At 50.0% G+C, this 26,975-nt stretch overlaps 11 protein-coding genes across 11 annotated transcripts; 5 read left to right on the top strand and 6 right to left on the bottom strand. All coding sequences in view use genetic code 12, as the record gives it.

Moving 5' to 3' along the window:
* Window positions 1–1,971: 1,971 nt before the first annotated feature.
* PTH2 (Pth2p) lies at window positions 1,972–2,979 on the top strand (the record flags this gene model as incomplete). Its single annotated transcript, XM_034154407.1, has 1 exon — window positions 1,972–2,979. The coding sequence occupies one exon, from the start codon at window positions 1,972–1,974 to the stop codon at window positions 2,977–2,979; it is 1,008 nt and encodes a 335-aa protein (XP_034013355.1).
* A 3,811-nt stretch (window positions 2,980–6,790) lies between these two features.
* On the bottom strand, window positions 6,791–7,951 carry PTH1 (putative phosphatidate cytidylyltransferase; the record flags this gene model as incomplete). Its single annotated transcript, XM_034154406.1, has 1 exon — window positions 6,791–7,951. One exon carries the CDS (start codon window positions 7,949–7,951, stop codon window positions 6,791–6,793), a length of 1,161 nt encoding a protein of 386 aa, XP_034013354.1.
* Window positions 7,952–8,657: 706 nt separating this feature from the next.
* On the bottom strand, window positions 8,658–10,250 carry GCD11 (translation initiation factor eIF2 subunit gamma; the record flags this gene model as incomplete). The annotated part of the gene is made up of 1 exon (XM_034154404.1): window positions 8,658–10,250. One exon carries the CDS (start codon window positions 10,248–10,250, stop codon window positions 8,658–8,660), a length of 1,593 nt encoding a protein of 530 aa, XP_034013353.1.
* A 2,083-nt stretch (window positions 10,251–12,333) lies between these two features.
* DIURU_001818 (alkene reductase) lies at window positions 12,334–13,560 on the top strand (the record flags this gene model as incomplete). Its single annotated transcript, XM_034154403.1, has 1 exon — window positions 12,334–13,560. One exon carries the CDS (start codon window positions 12,334–12,336, stop codon window positions 13,558–13,560), a length of 1,227 nt encoding a protein of 408 aa, XP_034013352.1.
* Window positions 13,561–14,287: 727 nt separating this feature from the next.
* DIURU_001817 (uncharacterized protein) lies at window positions 14,288–14,827 on the top strand (the record flags this gene model as incomplete). Its single annotated transcript, XM_034154402.1, has 1 exon — window positions 14,288–14,827. The coding sequence occupies one exon, from the start codon at window positions 14,288–14,290 to the stop codon at window positions 14,825–14,827; it is 540 nt and encodes a 179-aa protein (XP_034013351.1).
* Window positions 14,828–15,620: 793 nt separating this feature from the next.
* Window positions 15,621–17,492, top strand: DIURU_001816 (uncharacterized protein; the record flags this gene model as incomplete). Its single annotated transcript, XM_034154401.1, has 1 exon — window positions 15,621–17,492. One exon carries the CDS (start codon window positions 15,621–15,623, stop codon window positions 17,490–17,492), a length of 1,872 nt encoding a protein of 623 aa, XP_034013350.1.
* A 185-nt stretch (window positions 17,493–17,677) lies between these two features.
* Window positions 17,678–18,502, bottom strand: DIURU_001815 (copper transporter family protein; the record flags this gene model as incomplete). Its single annotated transcript, XM_034154400.1, has 1 exon — window positions 17,678–18,502. The coding sequence occupies one exon, from the start codon at window positions 18,500–18,502 to the stop codon at window positions 17,678–17,680; it is 825 nt and encodes a 274-aa protein (XP_034013349.1).
* A 441-nt stretch (window positions 18,503–18,943) lies between these two features.
* Window positions 18,944–20,137, top strand: DIURU_001814 (uncharacterized protein; the record flags this gene model as incomplete). Its single annotated transcript, XM_034154399.1, has 1 exon — window positions 18,944–20,137. The coding sequence occupies one exon, from the start codon at window positions 18,944–18,946 to the stop codon at window positions 20,135–20,137; it is 1,194 nt and encodes a 397-aa protein (XP_034013348.1).
* A 386-nt stretch (window positions 20,138–20,523) lies between these two features.
* On the bottom strand, window positions 20,524–21,024 carry DIURU_001813 (uncharacterized protein; the record flags this gene model as incomplete). The annotated part of the gene is made up of 1 exon (XM_034154398.1): window positions 20,524–21,024. The coding sequence occupies one exon, from the start codon at window positions 21,022–21,024 to the stop codon at window positions 20,524–20,526; it is 501 nt and encodes a 166-aa protein (XP_034013347.1).
* An 830-nt stretch (window positions 21,025–21,854) lies between these two features.
* On the bottom strand, window positions 21,855–22,190 carry DIURU_001812 (uncharacterized protein; the record flags this gene model as incomplete). Its single annotated transcript, XM_034154397.1, has 1 exon — window positions 21,855–22,190. One exon carries the CDS (start codon window positions 22,188–22,190, stop codon window positions 21,855–21,857), a length of 336 nt encoding a protein of 111 aa, XP_034013346.1.
* Window positions 22,191–22,310: 120 nt separating this feature from the next.
* On the bottom strand, window positions 22,311–26,614 carry DIURU_001811 (uncharacterized protein; the record flags this gene model as incomplete). Its single annotated transcript, XM_034154396.1, has 2 exons — window positions 22,311–23,580; window positions 24,531–26,614. 2 exons carry the CDS (start codon window positions 26,612–26,614, stop codon window positions 22,311–22,313), a joined length of 3,354 nt encoding a protein of 1,117 aa, XP_034013345.1.
* Between the last annotated feature and the right edge of the window lie 361 nt (window positions 26,615–26,975).

Below are 26,975 nucleotides of genomic sequence, written 5' to 3'. Positions count from 1 at the left end.
GATGAGGTAATCATTTTACCCGATTGGGAATTTAGCGGCTTGCTGTGGCATGCGGCGCAAACGTTAATTTTGTAGGGTGCTTGGTAAACAATTAGTTAAGCGATCTACATTTCGATATATCCCCCACTCAAACCCCGAAAACACCCCCCACAAGCCATATTCCGACCCCATAAACCCCATAAACACTGTGGCTAGTATATCTGAAGCGTAAGTATTTGGCCATTTTTCGGATTTTTTTCGGAGACTGGTGCCGCTACCAAGGAAATCCAAGGAAAGTGTCGGGTGGTGCTGCCGACACTTTCCTGCCAGTGTGGCCAATTTTCCTACGAAAAGGCGTGGCAACAGGCGGATTTTTGCTTTTCCGGCTGCCGGCCATCTCGTGTATTTCCGTTATCGTTCGGCGATAGGAACGGGAACGTGTACTAAGCCCTTAATTGTCTCGAGGGTTGCGACGCCTGGGTAATAACGATCGGAATCCCGTGGAGGCGGCGAGCCCTAGGAATTAAGCTTATAATTTTTATTATCGGGCGATGATGACAATTTGCGCGATGACGTCATCGGTAGCTTCAGCCGGGGAACCGGCTAAACGGCTAAACCGTTCGAAGCGTCACCCAACACGCCGAAACGGAAATCTCAGACTATTTCGGCGCCGATAATGGGTTAAGCACTCACCTGATTTTAATTGGAAGTCATGTGTGGCACAGTTGAAATTGTACTATGTATCACGTGCTCGGAGCTTAGCCGTAGACACTAAACGCCAGAGTGAGGGGCGGCACCTTCCTCCCTCACTAACCCCTCAGAGGGCCTGGCCTAAAAAGGTAGTGGCGATCGGTTTCGGAGTTTGGTGCACTCTCATCGTTGTTGAGTCTCCTGCATATAACCAGGAAATGGCCCATCCGCGGAAACATGCTAGATGGTTGTGTGGTCCCCCTGGTACCATCATGCATGGAACCCCGTCTGTACACATCAAACACCCGGTGTGTCAGACATACACCATGGCTTAACCCGGATAAACTGAGAAGAGCAATTGGGGCTAGAATTTGCTTGCGATGACCGTGAACGTGGCCAGTGGTGGCGCTACCAAGCTCGTTACGCGCACTCATTGTCTCCATTTCCCTCTCCCTACCAGCATCGCCAATTGCTGCAATCGAAGGCTGCGACTGAGGTCGAAACAGGCCCAGTTTCCGGAAACAGCAGCGGGCAAAAAAAAAAAAAATTCGCTCGTGTTTCGGAGCCTGTTTCGGAGTCAGCTGTAGCATCGGCGAGATGTTTCGGAGTTCCGTGCAAGGCGGTGGCGAAATACGTAGCCCTAGTTTCCTAATCCTCCGATAAGCGTTAGCCGCGGAAAACGCCAGCGATGACCGATCGGAAATGTGGCAAACTACCACAACCACAAGTTTGATGCTTGAAACTTGAACTCCTGTAACAGTTTAGGTGTTTCAGGGTTTATTTTTGAAACGAGTTGTGGCGGACGCCTGGCTGCCGCCGCGGGTCGATTTAGCGCCCCGTGTCACCTCTCCCCTCTCACCCTCCAAGAAGGGTTAAGGATCGCCGCGAGTATATCGAGTATTCGGCGGAATCCGTTGTGAGCCCCGGGCCAAAGTATGTACCAAAAAAAAAAAAGTCTCGTACATGGTGCATGAGATATTATCAGAAACTGCCGGGATATCATCGCCAGACTCCGGATTCGACAATAAGCGTTATATAACCCTGCCCCAGTCCCCGGTTTGACGTTTGAGATTCCCAGATTCGATTTCCATTGCATACTCCCCATCACATCTACCTTGGGTTAACCTGAAACACCAAACCCCGTGATACCCCCCCCTCGCTGGCCTTTGAAAGCCCAATACTTCCAACCAAACCAAACTTTGAATTTTTGATCCAAATCGACCCAAATCGTCAAGGAAAGTCATCTAATCAAGGTTTAATTGTTTCAGAACTTGTTTCAACCCTTGTTTTACACCTTGTTTTATGTTTATTATCCCGGAATTCAACCCCCAGTTGGACAGCCACGACCTGCCGCTAGCGTCGGTGGCGGCCAACATCATCACCTACCAGGGCCGCATCAGAAACGTCTACGACGCCCTCTTGATTTTGGAAGGGACAAGACTCGACATCCTCCCCACCATCAACCGGAGATTAACGCCCCCCGAGCGCCAACAGTACATCAAGCCGAACACCATCTTTGTTTGGAATGAAACCAAGTGCGGGATGAAACGCTGGACCGACGGCAAGTTGTGGCTGGCGCTGAAAGTGTACCACGGCCAGTTTTTGATTTACAAGCAATTGGATAAGGACAAAAACGTCATGCCCAACGGGCTTATCAAGCAGCTGTTTCTGGTGGTGAATAAGCTTAACCACCGCCTCCATTTGATCTGTTACTATCGCCATGACGACCAGGCGCCGCCGCGGCGGCGCAAGCGCCGGCGCGTCGCGGCGCTGGCGCTGGGTGAAGCGCTGCTGGCGCTGCTGGAGCTGGACGACGCCGACGATGATGACGAGATTAGCTTCCCCGGGGTGAGCGTCCCCTCGGAAGACGAGCGCTTAGCTCACCTAGAGCTACTGAGGGAGATCTATTCGGATACGTTATTGGCAGAAGTGCCCAAGCGGCGCAAATCGCGGCGCCCGGCGCTGGCGCTGGCGTTGCTGGTACCATCACTGTCGGCGCTGACGGCGGCGACCCCGGCGCTGGTGGCGCCAACGACAACGCCAATGCTGCTGACGCAAACGACGACGCCGATGCTGCTGACGCTGTCGGTATTCTCGGCGCTGCTGGCGCTGAGTTGTGGCACCACTCCTCCGCCGTCGTTGGCGCAGACACTTATGATGTCGCCGCCGCCGGCGCTGGTGGCGCTGGTAGCGCTGAAGCCGCGGTCGCCGCCGGTGCTCCCCGTGCCGCTGGCGCCAGGGTTTCGCCAGAAGTACTCGCAACCCGAGGCCTCGGCGCTCCAAGTGTTGGACCGCACCTTCACCGCCTAACCTGCAAATTTTGATACTATCATCACCTCATGACCGTTACGACCCCTCTTAATGGTGAAACAGGACCCCTGTTTCACATTAATCCTATTTATTTATATATTTATTTTATTTATTTATTCAAAATAGCATCACTGACGAACTGACATCGTACACTATCACTCAAACTTCTCTACATAAAGTTGAGTTAATTTTTGCGTCATTTAAGATACATTCGACGTCGGGTGGTGTCATCAGACAGACGCCTTGGCGGCGAGTGGTGCGCCGAGGATAAATCTCGCACTGCGAAACCACACCTGTTACACACACGCACCGGGCCGTCGTACTCGTATTCCCCCGGCAGAGGAGGTTCTAAATGACTTATCGGGTAACAAAGGTCAATGGGTGCATGGTGCTTTTACGGTGTCTACAGCTAGGTGAAATCGGGGGGCTTTTCGATGTGATAAGCGGGCAGATAGAATTTCGAGACGACGACGACGTTTCAGTAGTGGTTCCATAAGTGGTGATGTTTCACCATTGGTTTCATGTTTACGGTAATGAACTTGTCAATTACATAAAAGTTAGTCAACATGGGACCTACGCCAGTTGTGGCTGAGTCGAGGACCAACTTTATTTAGGCTTTTTGGTCGTCATTTCAGCTTGAGGTACCCGGTAATGTGCTTAGCTCCGAGACGATCGCGCATCATGAGGTAATTGGTAGGGACACGATCATTTAAAATTTCTAACTTAGTCAGGCTACGCTAACCACCACCACCGTCCAAGCTTGCCATTATACCTATGATCAGATTAGATCTAACCAATGATCATAAGTGACTTGTTTCAGGATACGTTTCGATAGTGATGGCTGGCTTGTTTTAGGGCTTGTGTCAGATGCCGCCTCAAGCGATGAGCGGATCTACTTTCCCAAAGTAGAAGTTAGGTGCGTGGCCCACCATCAAGACGGTCTCCGACCATATTTACCAATTGGGAGGGAAAATGTGGCCTCACGTGGGGTCGGCGAGTCGGCTGTTAAACCGCCACGGCTATTCCCCGGTTAGCCCACACACACCTGTCCCCTCGCACCCGGCGGCGCCCGTCCGACGTCACCAGTGCAGCCGCGGGCAGGTTCCCGGCGCCGCCGACAGCGTCAGCGACAGCGACAGCGCCGACGACAGCGACATGGCGCCACCGTTTAAAAACGCACTTTGACACGCATTTGGAAACACGCCCTGATTGTCGATTTTGAAACGGACCCACACGATAGCCGCGGTAAACGCGATCGCGGCGAGACAATCGCTAAAACAATGTGGTTGATTATCCGAACGCCAGATAAGGTAACCCGACGCGTGCCCATAAAACGGGGCATCGCCAATGCCATTTTGGACTAACACTATTTTCTGTCCAATGTGGCTAGTGAGTCTTGGGCATTCAACCAATCAATGATGACCAATTGAGATCAATTTAGAGTTTGGATTAAGCTATAGTTTACGTTGTAGAGGTAGCGCTTGTTTACAATTGAGAGACGCCGTAGTGATGATACCATCGCTGCGGTCTATTGTTCTGCTAATGGTACCTCTAAGGCGTGTAATGGAAAGACATGAAAAGGTGGCTTAGCCAGCTGGCGTTCCTAATAACCGTGGAAAATGTAAGACACAGAAAGAGCCGTGGGGTAGTTTAATTGCCGATTTGTGGAGACTTGTTCAGTGGAGATATTTCCCCAAAAATGATCTGGCGTATGGGAAATTAGGGTGCACTCGGTAATCGAAAGTCTCGATGGTAAAACACCTTTTTGGATCAACAGTTGCAATTGAAACCTTAATTGTTTTTGTGCCATCATTTGCAACACGTAATTATGATCCAATTCTGGTGAATGAAAAGTTGAGTTTAGTATAACTGAGGTGACCTTTTCGGATGTGGAGTAATGAGTAAATACGGATAGGGTGTTTGAGGTCAATCACCTTTGATTTTAGTTGGTGTTTGATTCCTTCACATCCATCGACTGCTCTCATTGCGTATCGGGTCTTTTTCTCCAACGTTTCAGTGCATCCCCACTACACTGGAATCTTGTTTTCACGCTCCCGTAGATGTCTAGTTCACAAGGGGAGTGACCACGAGACTGTCAGTAGTTTTTCTTATACCCAGCTCGAATCACACGATGCTACGGCGTTTTGCAGCGGAGGTCTAAGCCCCAGACAAATACTTCAAGGACACCCTCTCAAATCTCACTATACCAAAGGATCTAGACACCGAGACCATGTCAACTACTCATTGACCATATTGTCCTCTTCCACGCTGGCTAAATCTATTAGCTCCCTTTTGTTTTCCATCTCCATGGTTACCACACTACCCTTCTCAATTTAGCGCCGTGAGGTTTTGGTCGCGCAATTTGTGGTGCCGTGCGCGGTGAGTGCCGCTGACAAGGCACTACCAGCACGGCTGCGAAACCACAGGGCGACGCGTTTCTGGGGTAATGCGGCTGACCTGCCTCACGATGACTACCACTACACACACACACGATCCAAAACACTACCATTGCTGATCCCCTTCGCAATACTCCGTCCAAAAAACCCTATTCCGCCTCCGTTTGGTCGTTTTCGGCATTTCGCCGTGGGAGTGGGGAATTATGTCTTGGCACGACCTTGCTTTATCGCCACGCCTCCAAGCCACACCCCAAGCAAACAACGACCTCCAAAAATTGATATTTAGAGCCACACCACGCTGAAACACCCGAGGCCACCACTATACCACGCGAAACAAGTCTCATAGTAAGCAGTATATATCCATTTAGTGGCACACCCGTTCTGCCTCGTATATTGTTGATTACGACGGGTGCGCAGGGCGCGGCTCAGGCCCCGGTATCGGTGTCGCCCCCCGCGATAAGGGTGGGGTCACAACAGAGCCGCGTGGCAGCTGATTGCCAGACCTGCCTATAGTCGTATATATAACAGAGTTTCCCTCATCAGTTTAGCTTTTAAACTACTTTTTCAATTATGCTGATTGGCGACAAGTTTTGGGGCAAGATCTTGACCCCCGAGGAGAACCACACCCGCTTGCTCAACAAGCAGGCCAGCCGCGACCGCAAGGGCCGCCCTTGGCTCGAGCGCCTTGGGGCCGGCACTCCCCCGAGAGACTCCCTCCGTGTCGAGGAGTTGTCTTCCGACGTCAAGTTGGTTTCCAACCAACTGAGACAATCGTCCAATTGATTTATTCCTTGGGATTATAGGGAAGCTTAATAGCTCTAATGAACGTTATGAAAGACTGAACTTGGTGGCGAAGGGGTGGGGTGAACTTGTAGATGTGGCGGTATCTTATCTTGGACTTGATAAGAGACTGCCACTGTAATCTCTATGTTTGTGATCATAATCTTGATTGTCGACTGATAACGAATAGTTTCACTGGGTTGGAGACACACCATCAACTTCTCTCTGGGAGACACTGGGCTAAAAAAGCCACCAATCCATAAGCTGACAAAGTATAGTCGAGATCCCCGAGCTGAGTATCTCTCTATTTGCTGGCAAACTTCATACTACAGCATACTGTGGTGAGTTTGGCACCCATTTGTTCCCTCACTTCGTGTCTGGCTGATGGTGGGACCTTTCTAATTCAAACGATCAAACAAAGAAAGGTTACATCAGATGATTAGCATACGTTGTGTTTTTGCTAATTTCCTTTGAGCTTTTACAAAGTGTTTTCGGTGAAAATTAATGAATGTCGTTTAAATGTGTAATTGTCAATGAATGCTAATAAATACTATTGGATGTGTTTTGAATGTATTTCGAATGTGTTCTGAATGTATTTTGAATGAATCTATTGTGAATGAATGTCTATTAAAACCCTATGCCTTTTCCCCCCTCAGCTTCCAGAACTTGGCGTTCTTCGCCAACGCGTACTTGACCAGTTGTATAAGCCCCGCCGAAAGCACCCCGCGGATCGCCTGTTTGATCAGCAGCAGCCAGATGATCCGCAGCACCACGCTCTGCATGTTATCGGCGAGCTTAGGGTCCTTAGCGATCTCCTTGATCAGCTTATCCTGGTACATCCCGTAGAGCTGTTTGCGGAACCCAAGCGGTAGTGTCAGCACCAACTGGATGCGGTGGTTGACCAGCAAATTGGCCCTAAACACTTTGTTAGGGCCACTTTCACTGATGACAAGATAGCCCCGATGGACGAAATAGTCGATGATGGGCTCGTAAACTTGCTTAAACAAGTTAAACTGTTTCTCGACGATATTTTTAACCTTGTGAGGGTTTTCCCCCCCCACTTTCATCCGGAAATCGCCCATATACGATAACCGGGTAATCTGTTCGTAGAGCTGGCGCTCGGAAAACGTCTCGGGAATCAGGACCTTTGTAGGTTTGCCCAGCCCCAACATAAACACCGAAAGCGTCAACGCATTTTTGAGATTGTATTGGTTCAAGAACTTGACCATGGGGTCGTTATCGCGGACAAAATTGACTGGTTTGTGGAGTCTGCCGGCGAAATAAAGCTGGGTCCACTCCAGCAAATCGTGGAGAGCCGCCTGGCGCAGTACGGTCCCGTATTTCACCGTGTGGCCGTTTATGGGACAAAACGGGTTAAAATAGATGCCGTCTTTCCCCTGGATCCACCGTAATAACGCGAGGTTCTTGGTCAGATAATGCCCCGGATACTGTTGCAAATTTCGCCGATGGAACTGGTTAGCGTCGCCCACCACGTTTATAAAGTCGATTTGCTGGTCTTGTTTAGTGTACCCCGCCTGAGGGAGCACCCCCGACCCGTAGCCAATCAGCGTCTGCATCGGCGCTTCAAACAGCTCGATGATCCCTTCAAGCAGCCGTTGTTGGTCGCGGTCAATCACCACTTCCTGGTTGCCGGCGTGGAAGTCCTTGGGGACGTCCAACTGGTCGAGCCCCCGGATCCCCTGGGCGATGATCGGCTTGTATACACTATCCAGGTACGGTGTCGTCACCCTGGTGAACCCCGTGGTCGACTGCCACCGCACACATCGGAGGATCATGCTGTGGGTGAAAACGGCGACGAAGTGAGGCGGTCTTGCTTGTTGGTAGTAGGCCTCCACCGAAGCGAAAAAAAAAAAACGCGGGGAGACCTTTTTAGGGCGGAAGAAGGGACGAGAAATACCACCCTAAAAAGGTTGGGAGGGAAACGAAAAAGAGTCAGGTGGAAGTATATGTGATTAGTAGATTGAAGAAGTCGATTTCAAGTCATTTTGGTTTGATTTTGTCCAAGTTTGGTGGAGCTATTTAATATCTCGATCAGGGTTAATCGAGGCGAAAGGTGCGAGATGAAAAAAATCGTGCTGCCTTCCGGTCCTACCGAGGCACACGAGTATAAAGAGTAAAGCGTGGGACGTTGCCTAAGTCGTCAATAAAAAATTTTGATTAAAAATTTTCAAAAATTATGGGCAAAAGCTGGTAAACACGGTAATTGTTGGCGACGGGGTCTCATCGAACGGTTGCAAAAAGATAAGATTGCCTTCAGCCAGATTCGAACTGACGATCTCCTCATTACTAGTGAGGTGCCTTACCACTTGGCCATAAAGGCTTCTGCGAAAAAAATTGCTTTGGCATTATCCCACCATACTAGCAATGAGCCACTTTTGCCGCAAAAATGGCTTTAATTCACTCATTTCCTTACTAGTTCTACACGCTATTTCAATCACGTTTTATTACACGTCCCTAACCGCTCTATAATACATGCATTCCTCACGCCACCGGCTCCAACGTCGTCCCCAGCTTGACGGTGGCCCACCCAATCAACCGCCAGTGCTTGTCGATACGTCTACTCAAGGCGATCTTCTCGTTGACCTCGGTACACGCCGGCAGCGTCAACTGTAAACGGGCCATATCCGCTTGCACGGCGACAACCTTAGCCCCAGTAGCGGTGGAACCAATGTTGACCATCAACACTTCGCCCTTCTCCAACTTGCGCACCTTAGCCCCCTTCAGCTGGCCCTCGGTCTTGACACCCAACAATCTTCTCAAGAGGAAGTAGTTGATCTCAATGTCGGTGTAGATCAGCGGCAACGTCCCCTTCGAGCCCACCACTTGCCCCACCAACCGGTCGGCACGGCAAAGGGTGGGGTCGACCTTGGTACCCACCCCGATAAGCCCCCCGGGGACGGCAAACTTCAAGTCGTTGTCTTCGGCGAAAAGCGACACCACGTACGAGTAGATCGGCTTGCATTGCACCTTACCGTTGTCGTCCTTGGTGACGATACCGGGTCTAATTTCGATCTCATCGCCCAATTTGAAAACCCCCAGCAAAATCGAACCACCAGCGACGCCACCTTTCAAGTCGTCGATCTCGGCACCGGGTTTATTGACGTCAAACGACCGGATGACAATGAGCTTCGACGCCGCCATGAAGTCGCGCACGGGGACGGGGATGTAGTTGCAAATGAATTCGTTGACGGCGTCGATGTTGTACTTCAACTGAGCCGAGATGGGGACGATGGGGGCGCCGTCGGCGATGGTGCCGCGGATAAACTGCAAAATCAGCTTTTGGTGGTCGAGCGCCAGCGCCTCGCGCATCAAGTCGACCTTGTTCTGTAAGATGATGACGTGCTTCAACTTCATGATCTCGATGGCGGCTAAGTGTTCCGACGTCTGCGGTTGCGGGCACAGCTCGTTCCCGGCAATAAGCAAAAGGGCGGCGTCCATCACCGCCGCCCCCGAAAGCATCGTCGACATCAAAATATCGTGCCCCGGGCAATCGACGAACGACACGTGGCGCACCAAGTTGTAGCGGCCGTCACAGCCTTCACGAAGACACTTGGGGTGGATCTCTTTGTCCGACTTGAACGAGTGGTAGCAGTCGGGCTCGGGACACTCCGGGTTCAGACACTTGTAGATCTTGGCGTTGGCGTACCCCAACTTGATGGTGATATTACGTTCCAACTCGTCCTTGAATCTGACCGTTTGCACCCCGGAAATCGCTCTTACCACCGTCAGCTTACCGTGGGCGACGTGGCCAATGGTACCGATGTTGATGGTGGCCTGGCGGTTGATAATCACGTCCAGCAACGGCGTGAGCTTCGAGAAATCCACCGTCAGCGCGTCGGGTTGTTCGGGTAACCCGCCGCCTTCCTCAAATTCCCGCTTGGCGGCCTCGGCGTCGTACTCGTCGGCGACGGCGAACGCCACCAGCTTCTTCTCCTTGACGGGCTCGTCGGCGGTGTCGGCGGCGTCGGCGCCGTCCTCGACGTCGTGCTCGTAGACAAGCTCCTCCTCCACGGGCTCGGCATCGCCGCCAATGACGATGTCGGGCACGGCGTTATCGATGTCGTCGTAGTTCATCCTTGCGGGTAAGGGAAAAGATTTTCGCGATGAAAAAACGTCCAGGCGCTGGGTGGGTCTCCAGCCAAACGAACGAGAAAATTCCACGCCTAACCTGCGTGACCTAAACATTTAAAAAGTCTTTAGAAGAAAGATAAATTTAGGGAGTGTGTTGTTTTGAAGGGAAGTGTGTGGGTTGGGGTTGTTTGGTTGGCGGTAAGGGAGAGATGAGTGAGGGATGAGGTGTGACGGCGGTAGTGAAAAATAGATTACTGACAGGGGCGACTGGAAATTTCAATTGTGAGATGGGGTAATATGGAGGGGTAGATTAAGTGTAGAAAAAAATTAGGTGGGGTCACCACTATGTTTGAGTCAGATATTTCGTGGGGTTTTAGCCGTATAGTGGCGAGCGCGAGTGACAGACTGGAATGTGTCAACGAAGGGTTTCTTTGAGATAAATTATGATGATTTGCTTACTAAATGGAGATTATGAATGACATTTATCTATTGATGATGACTAGTTTCCAGTTCTGATCTACTTTATTCCATTAAGCTTCCATAGTCATCTCGTTGAAAAGCTAAGCTTTATTGAAGTCTTCTTGCTGAGAAATTTGATCCACTCGACTCAATGGAGGCTACTGAGTAATCGTACGGTCACTCTGATTCCTATCTACCCTGATTTAACTGTTGGCACGTGAATCACGTGCCTTCCTCATTTGGCAACCGCGCTTCGCCGCACCCAAATGCGGTCGCGACAATCGTCCCCTCCAATCGTCCCCTCCAATGACCCACCAATGACCCACCAAATCATTGTATAGCTATAAGACTTTCCAGCCATGGAAGTCGTGAACTTATCTACTTGATTTGTGGACTATTGTCCCAATTGAATGCATACCGTTTGCCGACGCAATTCCGGTTGCTCGCCTGACAATGGCTGATTCAGCCAAGTGCCACCCGAAGCCCCTTCAGTCTATTGTTAACCCCCATTGTAATCGTTGTGGTGCCTAAATAAGGAAACCGCCGGGGTATCCCCTATCATCAAACCTGTGTATCTAACGTTTAATTTGATTCCACTGATGACCGTGATTAGTTATTCAAACTTGAAATTCAAGATTCACATGGGGGAATGTCCAATTAACCAGACTTGAATCAGTCACAGAGGGATGATACACCACGATCACTCGAACGATCCCGTATGATCCGACCCCTCCAACTCTAGGAAATAGTGAATATGAAGTGGTTTCTCAGCATCTGATAACGGTAATGATGCCGCCAATGTCCGATTATCTCCGACACCTATCATATACTATTTCTATTTCTGAGAGAATTATTTCAATTTCCGATTATCTCCGACACCTATCATATACTATTTCAGTTTCTGAGAGAATTATATTGAGTAGTGCTTCAATTTCTGAACATCTAGCTAAACAATGGTAATGTTGCCGCCAATGTCCGATTATCTCCGACACCTATTGTTAACCCTTCGATGCGTACATGGTATCCGGACTGGTAACACCTATCATGTACTATTTCAATTTCGGAGAGAATTATATTGAGTAGTGCTTCAATTTCTAAACATCTAGCTAAACAAAACAACCACCAGAACACTGTCGTTCAAGTTTAGAATCAATTGTTCAAGATGTTTGGCCGTTTTAAACTAAACCTCGATCCTAGCTTATCTGGTTTAGGAAATAGTGAATATGAAGTGCTTTCTCAGCATCTGATAACGGTAATGTTCCCGCTATTGTCCGATTATCTCCGACACCTATCATATACTATTTCAATTTCTGAGAATTGTTTCAATTTCCGATTATCTCCGAAACCTACCATATACTATTTCAATTTCTGAGAGAATTATATTGAGTAGTGCTTCAATTTCTGAACATCTAGCTAAACAAAACAACCACCGGAACAATGTCGTTCAAGTTCAGAATCAATTGTTCAAGATGTTTGGCCGTTTTAAACAGGGTAAACTTCGATCCTGGCTTATCTGGTTCACGTGCCATGGTGCAGGGGTGCGCCAAAGTACAACATACTGTGGCATTTCTGCTCAATATATAAACCACCATAGTTCCACGAATCTCAGGCCACAACCAATTCAAAGATGACTCAGAGTGAAACGCCCAACCCACTTAAAGATACTAAGGTGTTCCAGCCGATTACCGTGGGGAAACACCAATTGACGCACCGAGTAGTGCACGCCCCTTCCACCAGATTAAGGGCCACCAACGACCACGTGCCGTCTCAGCTCACGGTCCAGTACTATGACGAGCACTCCAAAACCCCCGGTTCGCTTATTGTTGTTGAAGCGACGTACGTGGCGCCGCTAGCCACCGGTCAAAGTAACGCACCGGGGATATGGAACGACGCGCAAACCCAAGCGTGGAAAGCAGTGGTAGACAAAGTCCACGCTAACCAGCTGAAGATTGCGTCTCAGCTTTGGTTCTTGGGACGTAAAGCCGACCCTAATTTCCTTAAACAAAGGAAAATTGATTACGTTTCGGCACTGGCAATTTATGATTCAGAACAAGCCGAGGCCAAAGCTAAAGAAGCAGAGTGGCCGTTAAGAGCATTAACTACGGAAGAAGTGGAAAACTTAGTGGAAGAAGTGTATCCTAAAGCTGCTAGAAACGCTCTTGAGGGGGCTAATTTTGATTATATTGAGCTTCACGGGGCTCATGGCTATTTGCTCGACCAATTCCTTTCTCCTGAATCCAACCATCGCACCGATAAATACGGTGGCTCCATTGAAAACAGATCGCGGTTTATCCTCGAACTTATTGACAGATTAGGCTCCGAGTTCGGCTACGATAAGGTCGCTATACGTATTTCCCCCTGGAGAAATCAGGATGGCATGAAAGGCCGCGAATCCGCAGTACACCCCGTGGTCAATTACGGGTATTTATTATCGGAATTACAACGGAGAGCTGATCAAGGCAAGGAAGTGGCGTATGTGTCGGTTTTAGACCCTCGAGTCAACGATACCAAGGCTAACGTGATCGACCATGAAAACGAGAACTTGGACTTTGTCCCCTTAATCTGGAAAGGTAAGATTATCCGAGCGGGCAATTATACTTATGATTCTCCGAAGTTTAAGCGCATTGTTGACGATGTGGATAATGACCGGACATTAATCGCCTTTTCTCGCTATTTCACGCTGAACCCTGATTTGGTGGCCAGATTACGTGACGGTCTCGTGCTCGAACCCTATGATCGCCAATATTTCTATTATGGTAATAACTGGCTGTACAACACGTGGAACAACTACGGTGAGTCGAAAACATGGGATAAAGACGAGGAATTGAAAGTTGAGCTTAAACCAGCGCAATAATTATTTGTGGATTTGGTTACAATTGGTGAGGGGCCAGAGATACTGCGCGATTTGCAACCAGAGCACACACCCTGCTCAACTCTTCTCCGGACGAGAACCCTCCACATTTTTAGTGAATGAAATTTTATTTTATAATCAAATGATAGTTGAATTGTACTGGTATTACTGATAACTAAGCACATCTTTTGTGGCGCTCTGCTCCCCTCCTCCCTCGTGGCATACGGCCCGATGGAGGGTGGGGGGAAGGGCTACAATATGAAGTACATCCCCCCAAAGATTGGAGGGGAAGCTCAGGGCGGGATTCGGCAACGGCCGAGTTGCTCTGCCTCATAGAGCAGCCACTCCCCAGTGTGACATCACCCCTGGAGCATGTAAACCTGTAACAGGTACCCACCACCGTGGTGCCCACATCGACACCACCCGCTCGCCCAGCTCTAATTTCCAAGACGGTAACTCTCTGTGCCAGCCACGGCAGAAGTACCGAGGGAAGGCACGGCGCCCTATATTGCCCGCGGGCCGATCTTTTCCCCGATGCGGGATAGTGACGCCATGCTGCTTGCCACTGTGTTTTTTTTTTTTTTATTTCTGTAGGCGGCTATGTGCACACCGCGTGGATATAATATCTATAGACAGCAAATCCACACCCTCGACATCGCCCCCATCGATTATTCAGTCACATCACCACCGACAGCCGCGGTGGCGCCCCCCGACAAATATGACGCTGGCGATGCACTGGTTCCCGCCCACGCGCTGGTGGTGTGCCCTCACCAAAGGCGGCGGCGGTGGCGGTGGCGGTGGCGCCCCCCCGCTGTGGTCGCCGGCGACTTCCGGCGCCAGTGACGACGACGACGACGGCGACCACCGCCCCCGCCGCAAGCGCCAGCGGCTCGACCCCGAGGTGGTGGCGCTTGAGAGAAGCATCACCGACCTCCACGTGCTTACCCCGACCCTGGTCGACGCCTCAGTGGCGACGGACCCCTCGACAAAGCCCGTCGAGTCTCACCCGGTGCCGGCGCCGGGAGTGGTGCGTGCGGCGCTGCCGACAAGTGACCACCAGGTGGCCCCGTCCGAGGCGGCATCCCCCGCCCCGCTGGACGCCGCCAGCGACACCTGGGCCCTCGCCAGCCACAGCTCGTCCCCCGGGTCCATCCTCTCCCGCACCACCACCACCGACGCCGCCGGGCTCTACTTGCTGGACGAGTCGGACATGGAGGTGCTGGACGACGACCACGACCGGCCCGACGAGTTTATGTTCTACTACGAATGACCTGTTTGCCCCCTTCACCCCATGATGAACTAATGACGACGATGTTACGACCGACACGAGGCAGTTATAGACCCCCGATCATGAAACTTATATATCATTTAGAATGCCGCATATAATTTAAATAGACAAAGTAATCCAGATTTCATTAGGCTGTGATTGTAGTCGATTAGTATTGTTGCAAATGAAGGTGACATCTCAAAGAAAGTATTGGTTAAGGTCGACTTTTACTTACTGATATGTGACATAGGTCTACTTAGTTAGAATTACGATTCGAGTCCCACTTGATGAGGGATATGGTTTGAGATTGATGTGTTTAAATTGTCAATGGTATAGAGAAATTAAGAAATTCACTAAATGAGCAAATATTCTCAGTTCAATTTAAAATAATTCTAGCGTTACAGATTATCTCTACTTCATCTGCGATAATGAGTATACTGATCCCCGCTGATGATGATTGTGACTGTGCAAGGAGATGGGCGGCAACACCGGTTCCCATAACTCTATCAAACTATTAAATTCATCGATGATTACAATAACAAACACATTCAGACTTCTCTCTTTGAACTTTACCGCATATATTCATCAATTCAGGTGCTCGGTTAGCAAGGGCAACGCGTGTACCACCACTAATGCGCGCTCCACCTATTTCCACAACAGACCAAGACGAGGCAACTCCAGCATTTGCCCAGCAAAAATGCCGCACAGGGTCAGGCGTCGCCTTACCCCTCCCCTTTTAACTTGGTGGTGATCCCTCTTTCTTCTCACCAGTCACCGGCTCCTTTCAATTGACGCCATGGCTCCACTGCGATTCGTGGCTCTCCCTTACGACGTTTATGATGAGATCTTCAAGTTCCTTGATCTTTACTCATTGCGTCTGATGTTCGAGGCCTACAGTATCCGTCCTGACTACGAGACGTTCCGGCGAACTTCCACTCGCCACTTCAAAAAGCGGGTGGAGAATGTGACCGTGGAGCACCTCTGTGACGGTGATACTTCCAAAGTTGACTTCCCCATGTTGGCAATGTTTCCACCGTGCAAGATTAACGTTGAAGTGCCTGTTGAACTTTTCGAGATTGTCAAGTTGTACCTTAAGCAGGTGAAAGTTGAACGATTGGACTTGAATGTGTATGACGAAGGTGCCGGATTCTCACGCATCAATCTTGGCGATATCTCTGAGGTAACTGAACTAGTTTTATTCGGTGTTTTGGTCAACACTGACGAGTTTCCTGTCACCGTTGAGCAACTTTCGCTTGTTGAATGCCAATTCGAGTCTCTGCATCCAAGCTTAGTACACTTGACTAACCTCACTAAATGTCGAATTGGCGATTGCGACCACGACTTCTATGGTGAGTTACCGCCGCTGATCACCTATATCTCAATTTTCAATGGGGAGGATGCTTCTGTGGATGGATCCTCACTTCCGAACCTCAAGCACATACTGGGTCCTGCTAACGGTATTTTCTGGGACCGAATCGAATCTGCCGATGTTGACGAGATTCCCGAAGGTACAATCTGTGCTAATTTGAAGGACCTTGAACTCCTGAGCCTGCAGAGCCTCAAAAACATTCATTGTCCCAATCTTCGAAGCGTTTCTCTTGATGGCCGCATAAATCACATCAACGATGTTTTAACGTACGGTCAACAAAATCAACTTGAGTCATGCGAATACTTCGGTCGGACTAATGACTTGACTTTGATGCTGAACTTGAGAAGATTACGCGTTGGGTACAAAGAGCGTCTCACGGAGCACACCCCGTTGCCGCCTAATTTGGTTGAGCTAGTTATTGATTCCGGCCGTCCCGTCGAGGGTATTCCCTTACAGCTTGAAGTATTTGGGTACATTTGCAGTAGTGTGGATTGTGATGTGACCGTGAGATCCCCTACACTTAAGCGCTTGCTGGTAGACTATGCCACAAATTTAACGGTCAACTGTGCTAATCTTGAAACTTTGGAGTTGGAATGTTATCTGTCTCTTGTGGAGTGCAACGTGCCGAATGTGACGGAGTTACGTGCAAGAGATAGAGAGGGGCTTTTGGAACGAGTCCCGAAACTTCGTCGTCTCACTTTATTGGATGGGAAACCCTTGGTGGCTGATCTTGTCATCAACCAACGTCTTGAGTACATTTCTCTTGGACTTCTCCGTTTAGGGGAAGTGACGCTTTCGGCAGACACGATCCTCATTCGGGATTGTAAGTTCATCCACACTCCCACCATCACAGCGCGGTCCCTCACGATCTGTCAATCAGATGTTCAAAACGTCACTATCACTAACGTGACTTGTCAAGAATTGATTTGCGACAATCTCAACCACATTCCTCTTATGGTGGAGAAACTTATCCTTTCTTCCTATCTGTCCTTTTCCAGAGATTTGTTTAGCAATTGCCGAAATCTCACGTCGTTGACGATCAGACACACCGACATTAAGCCCGTTTCATCTAACAGACTTGATTTGCCATCGACGTTGAGGAAACTCAGGTTAACGAGCTGCCAAAACGTGCACATGTTGAACTTTGAAAATGTCACACAACTCGACTATATCGGTTGTGACAGCCGTTCCTTGGAGATGGTGCCTGGAACCATCGGGGTTCTCAAGCCAGCAAACTTTCCTAATGGACTTGTGTCCTCTGGACCCAATTTGTGGTACCGTCCCGATTTGTTGACATAGGACGGCCCTGGTAATGGATGTATGTTATGCCTAGGATTGTTTGATCTGTTCGTAGAAATTTGTGATCTTTCATAATTGGTTTACGGTGACCGTTAGCGAAGAAGTCGGGACGGTTAGCGACTACACATTTTCTTAGTTTCTCGTGACAAATAAATCATTAAATCGTGCTAAATACAGAATATTAATCAACATCTCGTGGCGCCAGCCGGCTGTAAGCCCATAAAGTAACTGAGTTTATCAAAGGCAAACTTCCCCAACGCCATCCCCGTCACCACGGCGAAGAAGTACACCAATACGTACGTCATGGTGGCAAGCATCAAGTAGTAGCCGAACATCTCGGGGACAAAGCAAAGGAAAAGACGCACACAGTCGCGGAAGATGCGCACCGGCCACAGCGGCTTCTCGTAGCTGGCGGTGGCGTCGCCACACGAATCGAGGTAGACGGGGTTCTTCCACACTCTCACTTCGAGCCACATCCGCAAGAAGTCCATCCCCTTGACGAAAAACGCCACGAAGAACAAAAGCACAAAGATCCCGAACGCCTGGGCCCCGTTGTTGGCGGTGAGCTTGTGGAACACCACGGGGTAGTCCAAGAAGTGCGCCGTAAACCACATGTTCATCATGTGTTTCAGTTTGCCCCCCATGTCCATTCCGCCCATTCCGCCCATAGACAGGTTGCCACCCATATGCATCGACATGTGGTCCATCGACAGGTGATCCATTGACATGTGGTCCATTCCCGACATGTGGTCCATTCCCGACATGTGGTCCATCGACATGTGGTCCATTCCCGACATCCCCGACATGCTGGCCATCATTGCCGAGTGCGCCGACATCATGCTGGGATCCATCAGGTGGCCCATCAGGTGGTCCATCGACATGTGGTCCATGTCCATCGACAGGTGGTCCATGCCCGACATTCCCGACATCATCGCCGCCATCGTCGCCAGCAGCAAGCTTGCCAGTGCCAGCAGCGCCACGTCGCTCATGGTCATCAGTGCCATGTCCATGTTTCCGTAAGGTTTCAGGTGTGATGCCGATGGATGCTGGCGACTTATATAATTAAACCCGTGAGTGGTTTACTTGCCTAATCGGGACGATAAACCACTCACGCCGTGCCTGGGCTTGGCGGGCTCTATTTAGCCCGCCAAAACCGGTAGACAAATGGAGCGCGTTTGCATCGGTAAAATGGGACCACATTGGGTAGGTTTTATCACCGGCAAATACCGGATTCCGTACTCAGGGCGAGTGCGAGGCTCGGCGCATTAACAGGGCCACGGGTTTGAGTAGTGCGAAATTATCGACCCCTTGAAAAAAAACACTAAGCTTACCCGTTACGAGCCCGCCTTGGTGATTTATGTGTCAGGGAACACCGCAGGCGCGCGCCCGGAAACCGCTCTGGCGAAAAATCAATACCAACCACAAACCAAACACGTCAGCCAAATCCGCGCATGTTTTCCCGCGCCCATCTCGTCGCCGTTGGTGCGCTCGCGGGACTCCCCGTGCGGGTGGTGGTGGTGGCCCTGGTGTTCTTCAGTCTCCGCTTCTCCAAGCAGCCGGCGTTGCTCCACCCGACGGTGGTCGCCCTCGTCGCCAGCCTAGCGGCGACGTTGCCGCCGCTCTGGGGGGTGCCCACTCGTGCCCGTGACGCCAAGGGCATTGCCATTGGTGCCGGCGCCGGCGCCGTGCTTGCTTTACTGTGTCTTCTGGCGTCTATTATGGCCACCGATTCCGGCAAATTCTATTGGATTGCGGTAGCGGCGGTGCTCGCCACTACCGTGGCCAACGTCATTGTCTCTAAGGGAAGCATGGTGGTGGCAATGTGCTCTACTGAGCCCCTCTACGTGCTCTGGGGCCACGGCGTCATGCTGGTGGCGGTGCCCTTATGGCTCGTGGCTAGTGCTCACTGGGGGGAGCCGGTACTCAATATCAGCGCCACCCATCCGGGGATGGCCCTCTATTTTGCTGGCGCCGGTGTCCTTGCACTTGCCACGGTGTACTTATTCATCGACCATACCCATACTCAGCCAGATACCATCGAACAAGGCCACGGCGTCGTCGTTGACATCCCCCAAGACGTGGAACTGAAGGTGACCGATGATACCCCGTTAGTCGATGTCCCTGGCGAGGATGTGATGACTCTCGGCATTATTGCTGGCACCTATCTCGTGCTGGCGGCGTTACCGTACTTTTGCTTCACGGTGTTCCCCACTCACCCTCAGACCAACCGCAGCTGGTTCACCCCGATCAGTTGGCTTGCCTGGGCCGTTGGTGAAGCTAGCGCCTATGGCGGTAGCATCTGGTGGCTGCGGCGGGTCATCCTCACCAAGTTTGAGCAATTGCGGTCCTACGTGTTTATCCGTCCCATCTTCTGGATCTTATTTGCTGGATGCAACATTAAGGACCGGGGACCGTGGTGGGGCGGCGATGGCTTTTATTTAGTGCTTATGGTCGCCTACGGATGGACCCACGGCCAGTGTGTGGCGAGTGCGGTGGCGAAACTCAGTGACCGCAGTTTCACTCCCGATCGGCGCCAGGTATTGGCGGTGTACTTCGAGCGGATGGCGGTATCGGGTCTCATTGCCGGTTTGCTATGTCTGCTTCTAGTGTTGTGGTACTTTGACGCTTCCATCCATCAACGTTAGTGGGGCACGAAACCGAAGCTATACTGGATATAGCAGACGTCGGGGGGCTAGAACCAAGCACCACTACCACTAAGTCATCGATCATTTTGCATTTACTTTTATCAATCCCTACGGAGAAGACGAGGGATGATTAATCAAACGTCGACGGACATTGTTACAACCGGGGATTAAATTACATCGTGAAACTTATTTGTATTGGCAATTACAAACATTCACTATTAAAGAGCAACTATGATTGTGTTGAGCAAGTTTTTTTTCGTTTTTTATTTTGGATAACATGGAAAAGCGCAGACACACGCGGACCGAATAATGATGAATACGAAATAGTGGTGAACGAAAGTTGATGCAATCAGCTTTTGAGCTTCAGTTGGGCTTTACTCATGGACTTATTCGATTGGTAAACCATAATCGGTGTAACGACGGCCGTGACCGTCAACAGGAGGTTTCTTCGTGTAATTTTTTGCATTGATGGTCACTCTGTGACGCTGAAGATGAGCTTCCATGTCAACTTCATCAACGACTTTGTGACACAAATCGCAGCTCGAGTTTGTGTTGTTTGGATTGACTTGAGAGAACCAATAATAAACCCAGTTTTGTTGAGCTCGAGGGTCAACCGTCGACCGGGGTCCGACATCATCGGCTTCTTCAATTAGTTCACCAAAAATTGTGAATCGACGGCCATAGCCATCAATTGGAGGATTTCTGACGTAGTTGATAGTCGTTTTGTCCAACTCGTGGTTTATGAGGTGCGCCTCCATGTCAGCTTTAGCAACTTTCCCAAGGCACCAGTCACATGCCGCCAAATTTTCGTCATTTTCGTCTTGAACAAACCAATATGAAGTCCAAGCAGGGGCTTCACCTTCTTGTTTGATTCCAGGCTGCTCCATATTTCCAGTGGCAATACTTCTCAAGGAATTGGCACGCTATTTATACTTCGCTCGGACCCCCTATAATCTGCATGGCATGATGTTTCAGGATATGTATCAGGATGTTGCCGCAGGGAATTTGTGACCCACCACTTGTTATTCATAGCAAAAACGTCAAGTGACAAGCTCATCTTGTTACTCCGCTGAGGTGTTTCCACAGCCAATTATGAACCAATGAGTGCGTGGGGCCGTTTGCCATATCCAAGTCAGTTCGGGATTGGCTTTGTCTGAGTCCTGTGGCTGTGGTCTACCATGCATAAAGGAAACTACTGCTATGGCAACTCCATATTAGCAGAAAAGCAATTTCCATCACATCGTACAACACAGTAATACCTACCTCATTAGGTGTCCACCATGTGTTCCCCGAATGTGTCAATGGCTTGGTGGGGTCAGAACTATTGGAGCTATTGCGAATATTCGGGGTCATTGGCCCTCCGCATTCACTTCAATCAGTCTATTAATAAGATGACGGGGTATTGTGCGCCATAAGTTGACTGGTATTGCCAAAACTATAAATCACGTCATGGATTCTAATTTTGGCAATAATATTATGTTGGTAACGTACGTTTCTCACAAAAAGCTTTGTTCTTCCTATGATTACTGGAATCTTCGGAAGATTCACTGTGATAAACGTCATCACCTTGCTCATTCATAGGGGTTGGTTGAAGCTACTAATGGAGTATCTACGTTTGAATTGCGTGGAAGTTTACTTTGGAATTCATTCACATTCAATATTCACATACAAACTAATTTAAGTATTGGCTCGGATGCGCTAGCCTATTGAGCACGACTTAGTGGTCGTTCACAAGGTCAAAAAGCTCATCGTCAAACCACTCTTCCTCCCCCAGAATAAAGGTGTCGAAGGTCATGATGTTGGTGTCGTCTTTTCGAGCCATCCGAGCGGCCATCTCAACCACTTTCTTTCTGTAGTCTTCGTGCACAACCAAGTCCACTTGGTGAAGACACTTGAAGGGGTAGGTGTCGAGGTCACGAGTGGCCATATACAGAATAAACTCAGCCACCCGGTGGTGTTCTTCATCGCTGCGATCACTACCAATGGCACCGGTTGAAAGTGTGAGCTCCACGCTTCCTTCCTCAAAGTTTTCCGGGTCAAGCTTGCATCTCATATTGCCTTGCCATCCGGCAGCGGCACAGTACTCCGCGTAATTTTGGCACGCCTGGGCCGCAAACAGACATCTCTTCAGGTGAGCTTCATTCGTCTGTCTTTTGAGATCGTCCTCGAGGGGTTAAATCTGGGCAGCAGTGTGCACGTACAGGGAGATGTTTTCCATCGTGGTATGCATCTTGTTCATCATTTCAACAGCCCTGTCATCACCCAATATCCTGTAAAATAACCGCGAATTCCGATAAAACTCACGTCGTAATGACTTGATGTCGGTATCCTTGAAATCACATTCTTCTGGAGAGCAGATGAGTTGGATCACTTCGGAGCATGCTTCCGGACTCTCGCGGACTGCATTCAAGACGAAGCTTTCCAAACACATGCTCTTCACGAGAACGGTCGCTACTACTCTTAAGTCTTTCTCATCATCGTCATCAGCTTCTTCATCGTCGTCATCAGCTTCTTCATCGTCGTCATCAGCTTCTTCAATCTCACTCAAGGATTCGGTGTGCTCACCGAGCATTTCTAAGGCTCGAATGCTGGAGTGGCGGCTTGAGGTTAACTCTTCAATTACTTTCTCGACTTCTTCGACTCGATTATCTAGCAACTCTTTCGAAAGTCTGATGATATCCACGTCCAAATCATTGAGCATTTTTTGGAACCGCTCAAACGACTGTATGCGGTCATTGAGGGCTGCTTTTGCCGAGACCCTTTCCCGCTCAAGGTAATTGATGACGCTTCGGCACAGGTCATCGATAGCCTGATATTCGCTTTCAGTTATGCCGCCATTATTCGTCGAGCCTTCACGACGCTGCCTTTTGTTAACATTGTGCATCCTGACAATTGACCGCAACTGTCCGTCTAAGGCATGGACCTCGGCCCTTTCTAAGTTGAAGCCTGCGAAAGTTTTTTGCGCATCTCTTCGAATTTCCAGCACTGTGCTGTTGACCTCATCTTGGTTTGCGAGAATGTCGTTAAGCTTTGAACCGCATGAGTCAGCGTGCTGCTGCAAGGATCTGCGCTGTGATCTCAAGATTCTCAAAATAACGTCAATGAGCCGTATCAGCAACCGAAGTGGTACCGTCAATTGGCTTCGGGGGTTGACGACAGCGTCTGATTCACCGGTGTCTTGCTGAGCAGCAGGGGGTGCCGGAATGAACTGCTTTGCGAAACAATTAACCAACAGATACAAACAACGGATCACATCCCAAGCGGCTTCAAATGCGGCATCTGACTGGCGTTCCCTCCAATAGTTGGCATCCTTTTCTATTTCTGACTTCAAGTGGTGGAGCCTGAGTTGCTGCTGCGCCGGTGCATTTCGCGCATTTTGGAGACCAAACTCGATGCTCTTGTTCAGGATGACACGGTTGAAGTACAAGACCCAGTTTTGCTGGCTCCAATCGTTGTCCTCAAATTGGACTACCAAGTGTGCATTGGTAACCACGTTGATCGTTTATCGGGTTCCTACGTCGCATCCTTTCCCCTATGGCAGCGATCAAACTTGATTTTGAGTAGTTCTTGTCTCAGTTCTTGCCTACTTGTTTATCGACGGCTTGATGTTTCCCTATGCATAGAGCCCTCGCAATACCGCAGCGGCATTGTGGGGAACCTACAGCACGTTTTCGTTAGCGTAGCCTCATGTGGTAAGTGAGACGACGATCAGAATAATGAGAGGCCTGGGTGGTTATTACATCATGGCTGTCAAAGTGGTGAGTATTCAGAAAGATATAGGAGCAGTCATCGTGCCATACTTCCTCCCCTTAGATTTTCTATTTTCACCTATAAATAAAGGAGGCGCTTCGCATATTCCACACCGTATCCGTCGTGGCTTTGGTACACAAAATGTACTGCCAAACGTAATTTGCAGCCAGCATTCGCACCATGGGTCAGAACCTTCATAATTAGCCGAGTTCACCCCCGCATGATTGCGGTTGATAAACGCCGACCTCGGAGACCGTACGCCTTTGTCACTTAAGCCAAAATGGCAATATTCATCGGACCATGCACTTGAAGGAAGACAAGGCGAATCTCTCTTTGAAATTTCCAGAGAGAGGAGAAAGGGAAGGATAGTTAGTACCGTGTTGACCTGTAGTCAAAGCCGATAAACTTCCTCGATATGTTTAGCTCTTGATTTTTGAGTGTTCCTATTTGTATAGGTCAAAAGCTTAATTGACAATAATACACCTACTGACTCTTCCTGATTATATGCGTAACGTCATGTGGAATGTGATAGATACGAATAATCGTGGTAAAACTATAATTGTTCGTCTATGCTCTATAATCTCCTATGTACATCGTTCGTAATCGTTGTGAGTGTATCGTTATGAAGTATCCCGGGAGTCACTCGTCGTGAAGAAGGGTAGACAATTGCTGCGAGAAGCCCAGGGCCTCGCCAATGATCTCGTGGGTGACGCGGTCCTCGGTGGTCACCACCGGATCGATCGCCATTTCCCATAGTTGTTTCTTGGTGTGCTTAGCGGCACGCCACTGGTGCTGGCGGTATCTCATCCCGGCTTTGCCCCACCCGTGCCGCTTAGCCATCTGCCATAACTGTTTCGCCGGTGGTGCCGTAGTCTTTGCCCCCAGGGCAATGAGCTCACGGTACCAGAGATAGGCAGTGTTGTACTCCTGGCGTTGGTAGTGGAAGTTGATGAATGGCCAGAGTTGGTTAAACGTAAACGGCACGTGTCCTTTTCTCGCCTCTTTGATCACTTGAACCGCAAACGGGTGGTCGTTATTGGCAAACGCCGCTGTGATAAGCACGTCGTAAACCAGAGTGGTACGGCCCCGTCTCCCCATCGTTGTTCGGGCAAAGAAATCCAGAGCTATCAGCTTAGCTGCGTGGTAACGTTCGCCATCCTGAGTGAGGGCAAAACTGGGACGTTTCAGCGTCAGTTTCCGTAATAGCAGGTTGACCAATGCCACCATGACACGGTCATTACTTGGCGACGCAATATGCGTTCGGTAGCGTTGATACAAGTCAAGCACCACCAGCGGCGGCTTAAGGTTGAGGGGAAGTGATCGCAACACGCTTTCGTAGACATTAGCCACCACCGTTGCCGGCACCTCGGTATCTTTCATCACAAGACTGGCATCGACAGTGGCCGGGGTGATGGTGGCTCCGGGGTCATCAAACACAAGCTCTACCACTCCCAACTGAGCCAAAAGCTGTTGTGCTTGAGGGTAAAATGCCACCACGTAGCCCATTAGTACCAGGGGTTGTTTGGGATATTTAGCACCAATTAGGAGTAATACCTCACGTACAAGCTGGTGGCGCTGATTTGGAGTGAGCTCGTCGAGGGCCATGGAGTTGATTACCATCAATGCATCACCAAACTCGCCCCGAAGCCGTAACCGTTGTACCACGACAAGCCAGGTGGCAAATTGCACCGGGAGCTGGTTCTGCTTCATGTTATTAAGCACCAGCATCATCCCCTGGTGGCCCTCGCCAAACTCCATCACCAGGACCAAGATCGCCTTCATCACAAGCTGGAGGTCCTCGGCGGTGGCCACTTGGCGCAGACACATCGCCTCGTACTTTTTCACCACCATCCCCAAGTACATAGTTGCTGCCGGCACTTTTTTGCTGCGGATAGCCTCCATACAATGGAGGTGGAGGTCCTCAAGGGAGAAGAACAGCACCATTCGCTGTTGATGAAGTGGCGAAAGGTTAGCGTCGACAGTATGGCACCATTGAGGACGGAGCAAGCCCGTACGCCCCACGAGCCGGTCTAGCGCCGTACCGAAGTGGAGGGTCTTTTTCAATCGAAGGATTTCCGTCGGGTCTTTGGTGGAAATGTTGGCGGCGACCAAGTAGCTGAATAACGTGGCGAAGCGCGACGGGGTGGCGATGGCCATGATGCGGTGGTATAGCTTAGCCGTGATGAGGAGCGGGACGGGGTTGTGGGTGTGGGTATGGTATAGCCGGTCGAGATACTCGAAGAGGTACTCCGCCTTGGGGTTAGTCTGAGGGAGCCTGACGATGCGGTAAAGCGTTTCCACCACCAAGTCTCGCGCTTCTTTCAGAGCCGGATCAGCAATCCACTCAAACACGCTGAGCTTGACGTCGTCGACGGCCAACTTTTGTCGTAGCGGCGCCGAGATCATCTCGCGGGTGGTGTCGTCGAGCGACCGCCACGCCAGCGCCACAAACTGGGGGTCGGCCAAGATCCGCAGCGCCAACACGTCGACTAATTGCGATAGAAGGTGGTGGTAGCCCGTGGTGTCGTGTGCGGTGGCGGCAGCGGTCAAGGTGTCGTCGAGGTAGTGGCGGAGGCGGGTGCCCAGCCATTTGGCGAGGGTTTCGGGAGGAGGAAGCAGCGGCACCGGTTTCAGCGATAGCGAGATCAGGTACCCCCGCCAGCCGATGGCTGGCAAGCGGCCCCCTCGCCATCGTCGGAGCGGGGCCCGGGCCCTTCGTAGGATCATAGTTGGGTACCGATGAGTGCGGGTCCCTCGTGAGTGCGCCCACCCACGACTACCCCATTTTTCAGTTCGAATACTGAGCTGAGCCATCAAATGGGTCAGTGATTAATCTATCTTTTAGTTTCAATTTTTTTTGTCACTTTCAGAGATTAAATTATTGTTACTGAGAGCAGAATTTTTGACATTGACTAAGGGTGATGAGGTGGATAAACGATTACGAAAATCGAATGCTTTGGCTGTCGATTGAGGTTTTAATACTCAAGTACTCCAGTGGTAGACCTTGTATGCTTAAAAGTTGACTGCGTCTAATGTCTATGAAATTGTAGTTATACATGTTAAGGGATGTATCATCGATATTCACACC

The sequence above is a fragment of the Diutina rugosa genome (genome assembly GCF_008704595.1).
Source record: "Diutina rugosa strain CBS 613 chromosome Unknown scaffold32_size146972, whole genome shotgun sequence".
Classification (NCBI taxonomy): Eukaryota; Fungi; Ascomycota; class Pichiomycetes; order Serinales; family Debaryomycetaceae; genus Diutina; species Diutina rugosa.
The sequence above is the reverse complement of the archived record's forward strand: the minus strand, read 5'-3'. Positions and strand labels throughout refer to the sequence as shown.